Source organism: Lepidochelys olivacea, assembly GCF_965140295.1.
Source record: "Lepidochelys olivacea isolate rLepOli2 genome assembly, chromosome: 3".
Taxonomy (NCBI): Eukaryota; Metazoa; Chordata; order Testudines; family Cheloniidae; genus Lepidochelys; species Lepidochelys olivacea.
The window spans coordinates 157,258,761-157,272,137 of NC_140413.1; the positions used below are offsets into that span (position 1 = coordinate 157,258,761).

General features: G+C 44.7%; 1 protein-coding gene across 1 annotated transcript in view; it reads right to left on the minus strand.

Annotated features, from left to right (window-relative positions):
• The window catches only part of CAPN13 (calpain 13), a gene marked incomplete at both ends in the record, with an annotated part of 55,786 nt that overhangs the window by 16,137 nt on the left and 26,272 nt on the right, over positions 1-13,377 (minus strand). The window contains 6 exons of the mRNA XM_084624943.1: positions 1,631-1,716; positions 5,625-5,699; positions 7,584-7,758; positions 9,433-9,566; positions 11,142-11,260; positions 12,197-12,266. Of these exons, the coding sequence (XP_084481069.1) occupies positions 1,631-1,716; positions 5,625-5,699; positions 7,584-7,758; positions 9,433-9,566; positions 11,142-11,260; positions 12,197-12,266 (659 nt within the window). The remainder of the gene's footprint in view (positions 1-1,630; positions 1,717-5,624; positions 5,700-7,583; positions 7,759-9,432; positions 9,567-11,141; positions 11,261-12,196; positions 12,267-13,377) is intronic.

Genomic DNA, 13,377 nt, shown 5'->3' on the forward strand with positions numbered 1-13,377 from the left:
TTCCATCAAAAAAACCTTCTTTTGACTAGCTCTACTTCCACCTGTAGGTTTGCCACCTGCTTCACCCCTGCCAGGGGTGGGGGACAGCTGCAGTGAGTGGAATGGTACTTCTGTCTCCATGGACTTTGCCAGTCCTTGGGCTGACTTTTAAACCAGAGAAGTAGTGGCGATGGTTCTGGCTATGTGGACAGCGGTCTGCTGGGAACCAGATTGGGACTGCTACCCATTTCTCACAGGCCCACAACCAGCTATTATGTGGCAATGATTTGCAGCTACTACATTTGAATGGCCATCTAGAAGTGGAAAGTTCTGCATCCCATTTCCAGTTGCCTGCACGTACCCTTTGGTATCCGACTGTTTAATGAACTACTGAGGCTTTACAGTGATATAACTTCGCAGCGCCCCTGCCACACAGAGACCACGTAAGCCTGTCAGTTGTGTTATTTCCAAACAACAGTTTTATAATTAAGTGATAATTGTATTTTCTGCAGAGCATAAGATAAATAAACAGAGCATGAATCAATAATTTATTGATTTATGCAGTTTACCTTTCAGCATGCACCACTGAAATTTCAATTATAGCAAGGATTATAGTTCACCCTTCCAAAAAGTGGGAAATACTGTCTGAGCAGATAGCTGTTATTCCAGCCTCAAACATGTCTGCATCACCTACTACACTCCCACCGGCCCATCCAGACGTTAAGTGCCAGACTTATTTTCTCAGCGGAGAAGTTATTAGTGTTATCATTCACAGAGGGAAGGAGAATTGTTGTTATTAAACCATAATGTTGTCATGGCACCTGTACAACTCTGTAGCTAGGAGAACACCAGCTTCAGTCAGCCAAACTGGATTCCCCACTTGATACCTATGTGCAACAAAGTCATCACAGTGTTTCCTCTGGATCATTCTCTTGCATTTGGAGGGGAGGGTGAATCCCCAGTGGAGCAACCAGGATGTCTGGCCTGCAAAACCCATTAATCCCTTGAGATCCACACTAGTCCTAGAAGATCCATTCAAGACAAGGGCTATGTGAATGGAAGCTCCATGCCTCTGCACTACCTCCAGGCCCCACCTCTGGCTTGGCTTGCAAGCATCCATCCATCCATCAGATCAGTGCTATCATGGCCACTCCCCCTGCTGGCTACTCTCCCTCCAGATTTGACATCCTGGAGGGGGAAAGCAGCCCACTTAAAACTGCAGCAGGAGCATTCTGCACTGACATCCTTAGAAAGTTCAGCAGCATACAAGCTGCACAGTGTATTGGATGCCTATGGAGCATTAAACAGCAGAAAATTGTATAAGGGCATGTCCAGAACCTGTATTAGGTGAAAACAGCAGCTATCCAATCTGAGATTTACCTGTAGTTATCCACTGTGAAAACTGTTAGCTGAGAGAAAGAGGGATGTCTGAACTAGACCCAGTCAGGAGTAAGTATAAAAATAACATTGCATGTATGTTTTCAATCCCAAATTGGGCTCTTTTGGGAGGTGTTTGCAGATGGAAAAAGGGCTTAAAGCAGATTAATTTAGAGTTGCCTACTCCATTGTAGTCAGCCCTGGATTTAGCCTCCTTGCAGTAAACCCACAAAAGCTTCACCCTTCTTATGAGATCAAATCTTTAAAGCCGTACCCATCACTCCAAGGCCCTCTCCATTCCCCGTGACCCCAAGGATTCCAAACTCTGATTATATCTTCCCAGCCATTCTTGTATGGTATCTGTAAAGGAAAAGAATAAAAAGCCAACTGTAGTCACAGCCTTCTGTGATCAGGATATACAGTAATACAAGTGCATCTTTCTTAATATACCTTTGAGGACTCATTTAACTCCTGCCCTCATTTGGCTGCAGCTAAAAATCAATGTCTCTTTGCTACATGGTATTAGAAACAAAGCATCAGAGAACACTGCACCCATTTTTCCTTCGCATCGTGAGCAGAGGGCTGACACAGTCAGAAGCACTGACTGCCTTGCCACATCACATGACTGTCATATGCCCAGGAAAGTGCAACTGTCAGCAAAGCCAATGACTTCGTAGTACAAGGCCACCCACGACTAAAATGTATCTATATGGAGTGGAGAAGATGCACTGCAGCATAATCCTGAGAACAAGGGACTGGGGAACCTGTCGGTCAGGCTATTTATGGTATTTCTAAGATGCCTGTCATCCGGGAATCCAATCCCTGACTCCTGGCTTCTATTCCCAGCTTGGTGTTTCCCGTTAAGGCAGTGAGCTTCTGTGTTCTGCACAAGTTGGAACATCTGGACTTGAGTCTCTTCTTGCTTTCTCTAGTGTAACTGAGGAGTAACTCCACCAAAGTTGGCAGGGGGTGGGGTAAACTGGTGTGACTGACAGGAGAACCAGACCTTCTGTGTGGCTTCCAATTCTTGTTCAGATACAGAGAGTCCTGGAAGTAATGAAGGCCTGGCTCACTGTGACTAGAACCCCTTCCAAGGCAAAGAGGCATCAAAGTCAAAGTGCTTTCCAAACACAAAACCTCCCAAACCCCACCCTCCCCCATGAGGTAAGCAAGTATTATTTTCCACCTTGCATAAAAGGGAAACAGAGGCAACAGGAAGTTAAATGACTTGTCTGTGCTCACACAGAAAGTCAGGGATAGAGCTGAGACTAAAAGCCCAAGTTTCCTGACTCTCAGGCCTGTGCTCTAGTCAGCAGCCATGCCGGGACAGCTCCTCCATCGGTGTAAATCTTCACAGCTCCATTTACTTCAGTGGAGCTAGACCAACTGAGACTCTCACCCTCTCTCTCTCTCTCTCTCTCTCCCCCTCCATCAAGTGGTCATCAGCAGCATGCTCTCATGCTTCCCCAGCTTCACCTCTACCCGCTCCTCTCCCCAACAGGGCCCAGGATCATAGCAATCCACCTTTACCCTGGAGCTCACCCTGGAGCCCAGCAACCCCTTGCCTAGATCAGCCCAAGGGATCACTGCTGAGGGAGTCACAAGGGAGGGAGTGACTGGAGCTAGGAATCAAAGCTAGGCCTTTGGCAGTTCAAAGCTGTTAGGACAGCAGGACCAAACGCCCTTCCTGAAGCATGCAGATTCTACTGTATGTGTTTAAAGGGGTCAAACTTGAAAACATTTAGACCAAAAGAAAAAAAAAGGCAAATATAGGACACAATCCCTTTTGCCAAGTGCTTTGAGATCCTGGGATAAAAGCTCTTGTATCATGTAACTTGTGTCCCTCCGCGAATGAGACTTTTCAGTCACTGCTGACGGCCACGCCCCAAGAATTAGTCCAGGTCACTGTCTGGCTGTAGTAAGTAATTTGCTTTTCTGGATTATTTTGTTGTGCCAGATTGGTCCATATCCCTTCTAAGTCAATATTAATATTTGGTCAGGGGCGGTTGTGTGTAGGAAGGATAAGCCTAAAAAGATAGAGAAAGTAATTTCTTTATCCATCATGAAACTCTTGACTTTAGGCCACAGTTTGATGCCAGAAGAAGTTTGCTCTTGGATCTGTGAAGTGCAAGCTACATCCCTTGATTACAGAAGATGAAGATGCTACAGCCTCACTCTTGATGGGATTTTATAACCCTTTGTCCCGATTCTTTAAAAAAAAGAAAAAATCAACATTTCAAAAAAAACTTAATGGAACAGAAATTGTGAGAAATGTTCATTCACAAGTGTTGAAATCTTTAATTTTGACATTTCAGATTGAAACAAAACATTTTGACATTCCCCAAATCTATATTTTGTTTCAGTTTGTTGAACTGACCCGAAATGCTTCATTTCAAGCCAGTTCAATATTAAACTACATTTTCCCATTATGGCACATTGCCTCCAAGGAGCTGTACTTTGGGTTCCCCTATGTATCAGGCTCCTTTGCTAGACTACATCTCCCATGATGTACTCTGAGACATGTGACTCCCATGATGCACCACACAGAGTTTGGTCAGCAAGAAATCTGTATTGCATTATGGGAGATGTAGTCCTGCAGGGAGTTCAGCCCATAAAGAAGAATGTGGGGCCCAAACTACAACTCCCATAAGACAATGCGCTGACAGCTTTGTTTTATTAAACTGATTCTAAACATTTCAGATCAGTTCAACAAAATGAAGTATTCTGATTCAGGTAAAACTCAGAGAGAAAAAAATCAAGATTTCTGTAGCAAAATTGAGATTTTTCCCACAGAAAATTTTGATGGTGCATAAACTGCATTTTCCATCTGGAAATTCCTAACCAGCTCTACTACCAGGCCCCCTAACAAATGGAGAGGAACTTTTGCCCCTTCAACAGCAGAATTTCCTCCAGAGTCCCCGACAGTGGCAGCCTTGCCATTCTGTCATATCCTAATCACAGGCATTCTCTTTCCTGAAAGCCATGCATACATCTCACATGTCCCACCCATTATCACATTTTCATTCTCCACCTATCCACTCCCACTCCTCACCCCTACAATTTAGGAGAGTGGAATGGACAAACCATCAGTATAAAGTAGGCTTCTTTGCAAACCTTTCATGTTGTGGCAGCTATCACCAAGATCACATAGGTCTTGACCATAAAAGCCTCTGTCTGCTGCACAGCAAGGAGCTTAAGCTCTTTTGCACTTCAGTGCAAATGCACATGGCGGCAACATGTGACTGCTAAAAGGCTTAATTATGAGGTGCAGTCCACTGACTGGTAGCAGCCCTCTGCACATGTGCTTCCTTACTGAGGCTGGGTGTAGGTGTAGAATGGGCATAGCTGAGGAGACATGGGCTTAAGTTCCATCCTTACCATGCCAATCTGTTTTTGAGCTACATGCTCCCCTCCTAGGCCTGACTCCTGCAACTCATGAGGAGTAACTTGATAGTCTTACAGCGGTGCTCTCTTTAATGAAGATCAGATCCCCTGTGTTCTAACCTGGTCATCACTTTTTACCTTGTAACAATCTGCACCTGCTCTGGGTTCCAGCCCTTAGGGCCAGATTTTCAAAGGTATACAGGTGTCTACAGATGCAAGTAGGCACCTAGTAGGATTTTCAAAAGTGCCCAGGGACCAAAGTCCCAAAGGTATTTTAAATACCTTTAAAAATCTGGCCCTTAGTGCCTCTCCCTCCTGACCTTCCTCTAACCTCTGATTGAGTGGAACCTTACAACATAATGCACCATAATTTCCCTTAATTTGATTACCTCTGCTATCCCATCAATAGTTTATAGCCTGGAATTAAATTAACTCATGGACTGAACATACAAGAGTCTCCATGCATTTAATTTGGTTTTGTCTCTTGAAAACCCTGAAGGTTTGCTTAAGGTCTTTCATTTTTGGAACCAGTTACCCTTGGCAGTGTCATTGGCTGTGGGCGACTGAAGCCAGGAGTGTTAACACTGGTCTCTACTCTCCATCACTTTGGTACATTGCTTGAAAACAGAGAGCTAACCACATTCCCTTTATTCCACACACAAATCATAAACTGCAGAAATTTGGGGCTCGATGCAGGAATTACAGGTGAAATTCAATTGCCTCTGTTATGCACGTGGTCAGACTAGATGATTGTAAGGATCCCTTCTGACCTTAACATCTCTGAAAGCAACTGTGAGTGGAGCAGCAGTCAGTATGCTAATCAGGAGACAGCCATGGAATACTACAGAAAAAATGATAAGTAGGGAAAAGGTCTCAGTTCTTACTTCTGTAGCCCCAGTCACAGTATAGGCATGGCCTTTTATGAGTCCGTTCTTCAACTCCATGTTACCAACCGATTGCTGAGGAGAGAAAGCACAGCCATGAGCTCCCTGAAAGACTTGCAAGCATACGTTTGTTTGCCCCCCAAACTGCTATTTGGTTAGTTTGAGAAAAGAGAAAAATGGAGCTGACCTCACTTAAAACACTACAGCTGAGCTGCTGATGTAAGTGCCTCGTGTTTGTTTCCCCTGGCGGCCTGACGCAAATCCAGCCAAGTTAATGGAGCTACAAAGGCATCACACATCTGAAAAGCCCATAAGGATCCAGTGTTGGAGTAGCTTCCACAGCTGGTGCAGCTGTGACAACACCTGGGGTGGGTCATTGGTAGGAACTGACCTAAGCACCAGTCTCTAGTGTAACGCCGACAGACCCTGGTCGTCAGTGGGCAGGATTGAATCTGGGGCCTCTGGAGCTTAGTGCATGAATCTCTACCGCATAAACCAAAAGGCAACTGGCTGTTAGCTAAGGCTGTAGAGCAAATTCAATAATCTCTCTCTCTTTTTAGGTTTCAGAGTAGCAGCTGTGTTAGTCTGTATCCGCAAAAAGAAAAGGAGGACTTGTGGCACCTTAGAGACTAACAAATTTATTTGAGCATAAGCTTTCGCCACAAGAACTCCTTTTCTCTCTTTTTAGTGGTCTCGGTGCCCCTAGATGGGACAGAACACCACAGACAGAAGGTGTGTGGGTGACATACTTCCCTTAGCTGAGGAAGTGTGTCCCGAGCTTCGGAGTCTTCCCAGTTGAAATCCTGGACGAGCCCCCACTTGTAACGCCAACAGACCCCAGTTGCCTGCGGGCGGGATTGAACCGCGGACCTCTGGAGCTTAGAGCATGAGCCTGTACCACATAAGCTAAAAGCCAGCTGGCTGTTAGCTAAGGCTGTAAAGCAAACTCATCTCTCTCCCTCTCCCTCTCTCCCACTAGATGGGACAGAACACCACACCCAGAAGGTGTGTGGGTTACACTAGCACTTGAACTAAAGGGGTAATTCAGTTCGTGGGTAGCAGCAGTTGGCAGCTATCATTTAGTGAACCAAACACTAGAGGTGGCATGACACACATTTTGCCAGTGCACTGCACAGTCTATATAAATCCATGGAAGTCTCTTTGCAGCACACCAGCAGACAACATGAGTGTTTTTATGAGGGCCCCTATCAACCCAGCAGCGTCCATTAAGGAGGGTTATATCTTTCCCTGTATCTCAGAAGTGTGTTTTCAGCCTACAAGGAGCCTGCCTTATTCAAATGCAAACCTGTAATTCTACCAACTGAACTAGCAGCCAATACCCAATAGCTGTCAGCAGCAGACATAGTGGGTGTCTTCTCCAAAGACCTCCTTTTGGTCTTCCTGCCCTAGAAACTGATCATCTCAAATTCTGGTCCTGAAGTCATAAGGCCAGGTTCCATGCTGGTGCCAGGGAGTACAGTTCCATTCCAGCGCACTAGGCCCATTACATCTGAGGCTCCGATCAGGAGCTATCAAAAAACAGTTATGGAACCAAGCACCTTTGAGTCAGAAAACTTCCTTTGGGCTTCGTCATCTGCTTTCTATCCAAGTAGCTCAGCCCTTGATTTCTGGCATCATTGCTGATTAGCCCTGTCAAGTGGTCATCCCTTCCACAATGGTGGAGTCCAGGCCAGGATTTAGTGAGAGACTCTTTGGTGATGCTGGGTAGCATAGTCAGTCTGAGAGCTAGGGAAATTTCTGGCCAGCAACCCCAATAATAAAAAAAACCCCTCTTTATATTCAATACAGCTAAGCTTTATTTCTTCTCTACCACTAGGGACACTACAAGCCCCCTCAACGAGTATCTATTGTACAGCAGTAGATATGGATTCCTGGTTTCTTCAAAAAAAAAGTAATATAAATATGGTAAAAGCAAGAAGACCTGTCCCTCCTGCTTACCCCTCCTGGTGTGGTACATCCCATCAGGCATTGTGATTTGGCAGCTGCTTTTGCTATCTCCTGCAGATCAGAAGGCGGTTTCTGTAAAAGAAATTGCACTTGGACTCCACCTGTCAAGTCTACTAGCGCATCGGAAATGTAACCCCAGTGCAAATTCTGATAGGAACCTCGCAACCTGGGGAAAAAAAGAAAAGAAAAAGGGAAATGGATTTGTTCCTATGATCCACCCAAGTAAGCAATGCATAGAGGAAATTAACTCAATGGATGCACATTTAATACTCTCTGTGGTGCATAAACATATTATGAATGTACTACGTGTCATGAGCTGGGGTTGAAATGCACATGCAGACACAGTGGTAACCCCTAGATTGAATCTGGTCCCTTCAGCACCGGAAGTAGAAACCTCTACCTCTTGAGCTAAAGAGGGGTCCCTCTAGCTTTCAGAATCTATGAGGTTGTCTGGACATTGGGATCAGTCAGTGGAGGGAGGCATGATCAAATGTGTGTGCACGCATGCACATAGTCACACACTTGGCTGGTGTGTAACACACAAACAAAGAAGGAAACACACAGAGTGCCAGCATGCACCATTTCAATCCCCCTTACGCTCTAAGAAGTGGACTGAGACCATCACTGGTTATGCATCAGCAAGTGACGAGCCATCTGATAGTAACAATGTTTGAGCACTAGGGTTCTCACAAGGCCATGTTGCAAGCAGGATCTGTGTTTTCTTATCTTGTGCTTTCATTGCAATGGCAAAAAATCTCAAGTTAGACTGTACTGTAGTTAGAGCATAAATATACACATCATTATAAACCACAGTGTACAGTCAATTTCATAAACTGGAGAATCAGAAAATGAAATCCAAGGCTAATTGTATTTTGGACCAATGTCCTTGATGAAAGGAATTTGCCATGTGCGCTGGGGAAAACTTCTCAATAGGAATTTCATAAACAGCAACTCTAGCAATTTCAATTGAATAGAGGTTCAGTTTGCTCTGTAATTAAAATCTCACACTGTGAAGTAGTACCTACTTCGGAGTCAACTTTTATCAAATACATCGTGGCAAAATTCTCCACTTCTGTGTCTCCCAGTTATCATTTTACCATTTGCTTATTCCTTGCTGAATTCATTAAACCACCCAGTATGTGCTTAATGCACTCCCTGTATTATATAGGTAATACACGGACTTAATTTATGTCATAGCTCCTACTTGCAGGTCGCAGTGAGTATAACAACCTGCTACTTACTCACAGCTGAGGTGTTCTTCTTTAACTTAAGTAATACAGGACTTTGCTTTTGATGCTGAGAATCCAAGGTTCAATCCCCACTGATGACTGTAGTTTTATTCATTATTAGTATTAAGGTAGTAGCTAGAAGCCTCAGTTGAGACGAGGGGCCCTTTCTGTGCAAACACTCAATGAGAGACAATCCATGTCCTAAGAAGCTTACAGTCTAAATAGACAAAATGTGGGAGGGAAAACAGAGGTGAAGTGACTTCTCCAAGGCTAAACAGCAGATTGGTAGCTGGCCCAGAAATAGAACCCAGGTCTTCTGAGTCCCATACCAATGTCCTATCCACCGGACCACACTGCCTCTCAGGAAGAAAAGTGTGTAAGAGAACCAGGGAACTTTAAATCTTCAGTTTAAAATCTACAGTCTTTAGCCTGTAGTATCTGCAAGTATGTCCAGCCACAGTTCATTACATATCCAGTGCTCAGAATATTGGACCATGGTCCTGAACAACACTACACAGGGTACTTTGTCCAAAGCAGCAGGCACAACGTATAGCCACACAAGCATAAGACTCAGCAATGGCAGGAAAGACAGACTTGGCGGGTATATTTACTTGGCATATGCTTTCTCTAGCAGGGATGGCCAGAATTCATTTCTGCTGCGAGGTTGAACAGACAGGTATCTCTCATTGAGAAAAGGCAGCCGGTCGTCTATCACCACATCCACCCAGTCTCCAAAATGCCAGAACTGGAAAAACAAAAGAAAAAAAAACTATTGTAAGAATAAATAGTGCTGCCAAATGACAGTCTCCAGAAATAGCCCAAGACTGAATGTAAACCATGAATATAAGTAACTTCTTTGCTCTCTCTCATAAGCTATTTTGTACTGTTGCTGTGTACTGTTAAATAGGTGCTGACTTTCATTTCAGAGGTGGCTACCTTTCAGTGGTGAGCCACTTCTGGACACAAAGTGCTCTGGAATTACATGGGATGAAAAGTACATGTAGATGAGTAAGTATTACCATGACTGGACTAAGGCAGATGTTTCAAAAAGGGCAGAAAACTAAGTGTCCAAACAAAGTGGTACGCCTCGCTACTCAGCTCAACATGGAGCTTCTCTTGGTACATCTCGGGGCCAGAGACGCCCTTCACCAAGAGCTAGTCTTTGGATAGTCCATTCCCTCTCTTTTCTGTGTCTGAAACCTCTCTAGATCTAGATCTTTCTAAACTTTGACATGGGTTGTATTGGACAGGCAGAACACATTTGGGGCTATTATCCATCAGCTTGACAAATGAAAAGGAGGCAATTGGCCACTTCAACAGCTGGACAGAACAGGTGTTCTTCTGACTGATCCAGCTGGCGAGTGATCAGTGGGGGATGAACTAACGGAACTGTTGCTAGAGTCATTAGCAAACTAATGTAGTGCAGCAGGACTTTGATATCACAACTGGACAAATCCATACCTGTTGTAATGCTAAGGACTTCCGTGCTGTTATGCCAGGGATAAATTTGTCCCAGTATGGCTATATTTCCATGGCTCGGTGAGCAAAAATTACAGGGATGCATTGTTCCATTTAAACGGTATTGCTATTTGCAGTGAGTACCCTCAGTGGCAAACTAGCTTGGGGTTCTAAATGGAAAGCAGGTTTGATCATTCTCCTTAGTCTTTCTCAACGCAAATCTTTCATTTAGTTTAGGTTTAAGATAGATGAGGAGTAGTGTTTTAGATTTTGCAAAAGTAAAACCAGGATTGGTATTACTCGGAGCAATGGAACATAAGGAATAGCAAGAACATTCTAATACAAAGATCTGTTACTCTGTGGGAATAGTCTCGCAAGAGAAACTGTGTACGCTCCTTTGCTAGCACCATCTTTTTTGAAGCTGGACAAAGTAAAAGAGAATGCACTTGAAAACAGTTTTGCATTGGGTATGGGGAAAGGACAAGATGATCTAATGGTTCTTTCCATCTTTAGTTTCTGGGACTTTGTGATACTCCAGTCATACCCTCTTATGCTAACTCCTGTAAGGACAGATCATACGATACTTGCCCTTCACCAGTGGTGAGCTGGAGCCGGTTCGCACTGGTTCGCTAGAACCGGTTGTTAAATTTAGAAGCCCTTTTGGAACCGGTTGTTCCACGAGGGACAACCGGTTCTAAAAGGGCTTCTAAATTTAACCGGCCAAAAGTGATGCCTTAGGCACCGACTCCATGGGTGCTCCGCAAAATTCAGGGGTGCTTGGATCTGGGGTTGTAGTTCAGAACCATCCGAGCTCTCCACCCAAACAAGGTGGAGCAAAATCACTAAAGTACATATTACATACCCGGAAATGAAAAATCCCAGCATAAGTCTCTTTGAATCCTTGGTCCTTTGGCATAACATTTTCCAGAAATTGCCTCTGTAATGTCAAAGATCCCAGGGCAGCCAGAACCCAGCAATCACCTTCAGGGAGACAAGTAACAAACCAGATGCAATTACACGTATTGCCTCATGATCTCCTTCTGCCTTGCCAGGGTCTGTATCTTTCTTACACTTTTCTTTAGGAAACAGGGTTACTGCAGAAGGACTGGGAGAACCAGTTTGGATAAAATAAAAATGTGGGCAGACTGTCGAGACTCAGACACACTTGGCCTCAGGGCCTCCATCCACCCGTTCAGGTCTTTTTCTATACTGCACCCATCTCTATCGTATCTGACTGCCATGAAGGAAGAGGGAGCCAAAGGCCCTGTGCAGAGGCACTTAGGCATCATACAGAAGCTCCTTCCCTTTGTGGGTATCCTAGTTCTACAGGATAGGAAGTGGTGCAGGCAACTGCCAGACCCTGAGTTGGATGAGCCATTTGATGACAGTGCAATTTCTTCAAGAGGAAGACTCTTGTTACTCTCAAAAGGAAACATGATTGGGGGGTGGCCGGGAAGGGATGGAGCTAAAGCAGGACAGAGACAGGTACCTGGATCAGAAAAGCTGGTCAGTCGTGACAATAAAAAGAGAAGAGCGTGGAAAAGAAAAGCTGAGAGTCACCAGAAAAGGACTTCAGGGTCACGAGGCCAAATCCAACTCTGATAAAAGATGGCACACAATGGGAGTTGTACCCACTTTACATAAGGGTTGAATTTTACACATAGAACTTCATTTTCTATCTGGTCTGGGTCTACCCTTCTGCACCCATTCTTCTGCAGGATGATGGGAGCCAGTGAGACATCAAAGTGCCTTGGCCCAAAGGCGCTGTAAAAGATAATGGTATTTACTATCTGGGATGGATTCTCTGTGGATTTGTGAGTGTGTGCACTAAACCAAACCAAGCTCTCAGACAGCGGCAAAGGAAAGGACTCCGGTCTACAGCTCAGGCTGGCTACTGAAACAGAACTTTGATCTTACCTATTTCTCCTTGAACAATATCAAATCTGCTAACACCGTCCACAATTAAATGGGGATTTTTCTCGATCATCTGAAAAAGAAGGAAAACAAAGTCCATTGTGAGTATCCAACCAGCAGTGCATCCTTCACAGCTATAGAGCCTCTCTTACGTCACTTTCAACTGATTCCCTATGAGGTCATAGTGGTGTTTTATGTATTTGAAATTCATGACTGTTTAAAAGCAGTGATGGGAGAACTGCAAAACCTGTGTTGCTTCACACAGGCATCCAAAAGTTCAGATGCTTCTCAGAGGTGTAGTCCAGATGAACGATGTAGTGCAAAGAGAAAGCACTATACAAATGCTAAGTATTGTTATTTTTATTATCATCCTCCAAGCTTCCTGGCCAGAAATCAGCTCTCTGCAACCACAGTGCCCCCTGGAGAGTGAGAAAAGGACCTTGGAGCTCTCCACACACAGACGGAAATGAGAGACTCAGGCTTTCCTTCCCTAAACCATGCTGCCTCTCACAAGGGAGGAAGAATTATGGTCTCCCTGGCCTGACATCCCCAGCCATTCTGCCTTCCACTGGAAGTGGGGGAAGACTTTCTATTTAAATCACGATTTGAGGACTCCAGTAACTCAGGCAGTGGTTAGGGGTCTATTACAGGAGTGGGTGGGTGAGGTTCTGTGGCCTGCGATGTGCAGGAGTTCAGACTAGATGATCATGATGGTCCCTTCTGGCCTTAGAGTCTTCATCACCATGACATCACCATCACCATCACCTTAGAGCCTTCATCACCATGACATCTGGACACTGAGTAGCTCCAACAAACCATGCTGTTTCCTTGAGTTGGGGAGTGGGTGCCCATCCTTTGGAGAAGGAGAACTTTACATCTTCCAATCTAGTAATCAAAAGGTAGGGGGACTTGGGATCAGTCCAAGGGAAAAGGGACTTGGGCCTGGGGGTGTCTTTCTGTAGAGAGGGCCTCAGAAAGCTCAGATCATTGGCTAGGCATCCAGATTTCGGCTAGGCATCCAGATTTCTATAGGCTTTTCCAGACTAAACCTCTGAGCCTTTTGTTATTCACACATCTCTAATTTAGATCTGGCTGGGCTGTTTTGCATCATTTCTGTTAATGAAAGCTATGGACGCAGGGCTTATTTTCTGTGGACCAAATTCCAAAGTCCTTACTGTTGATTT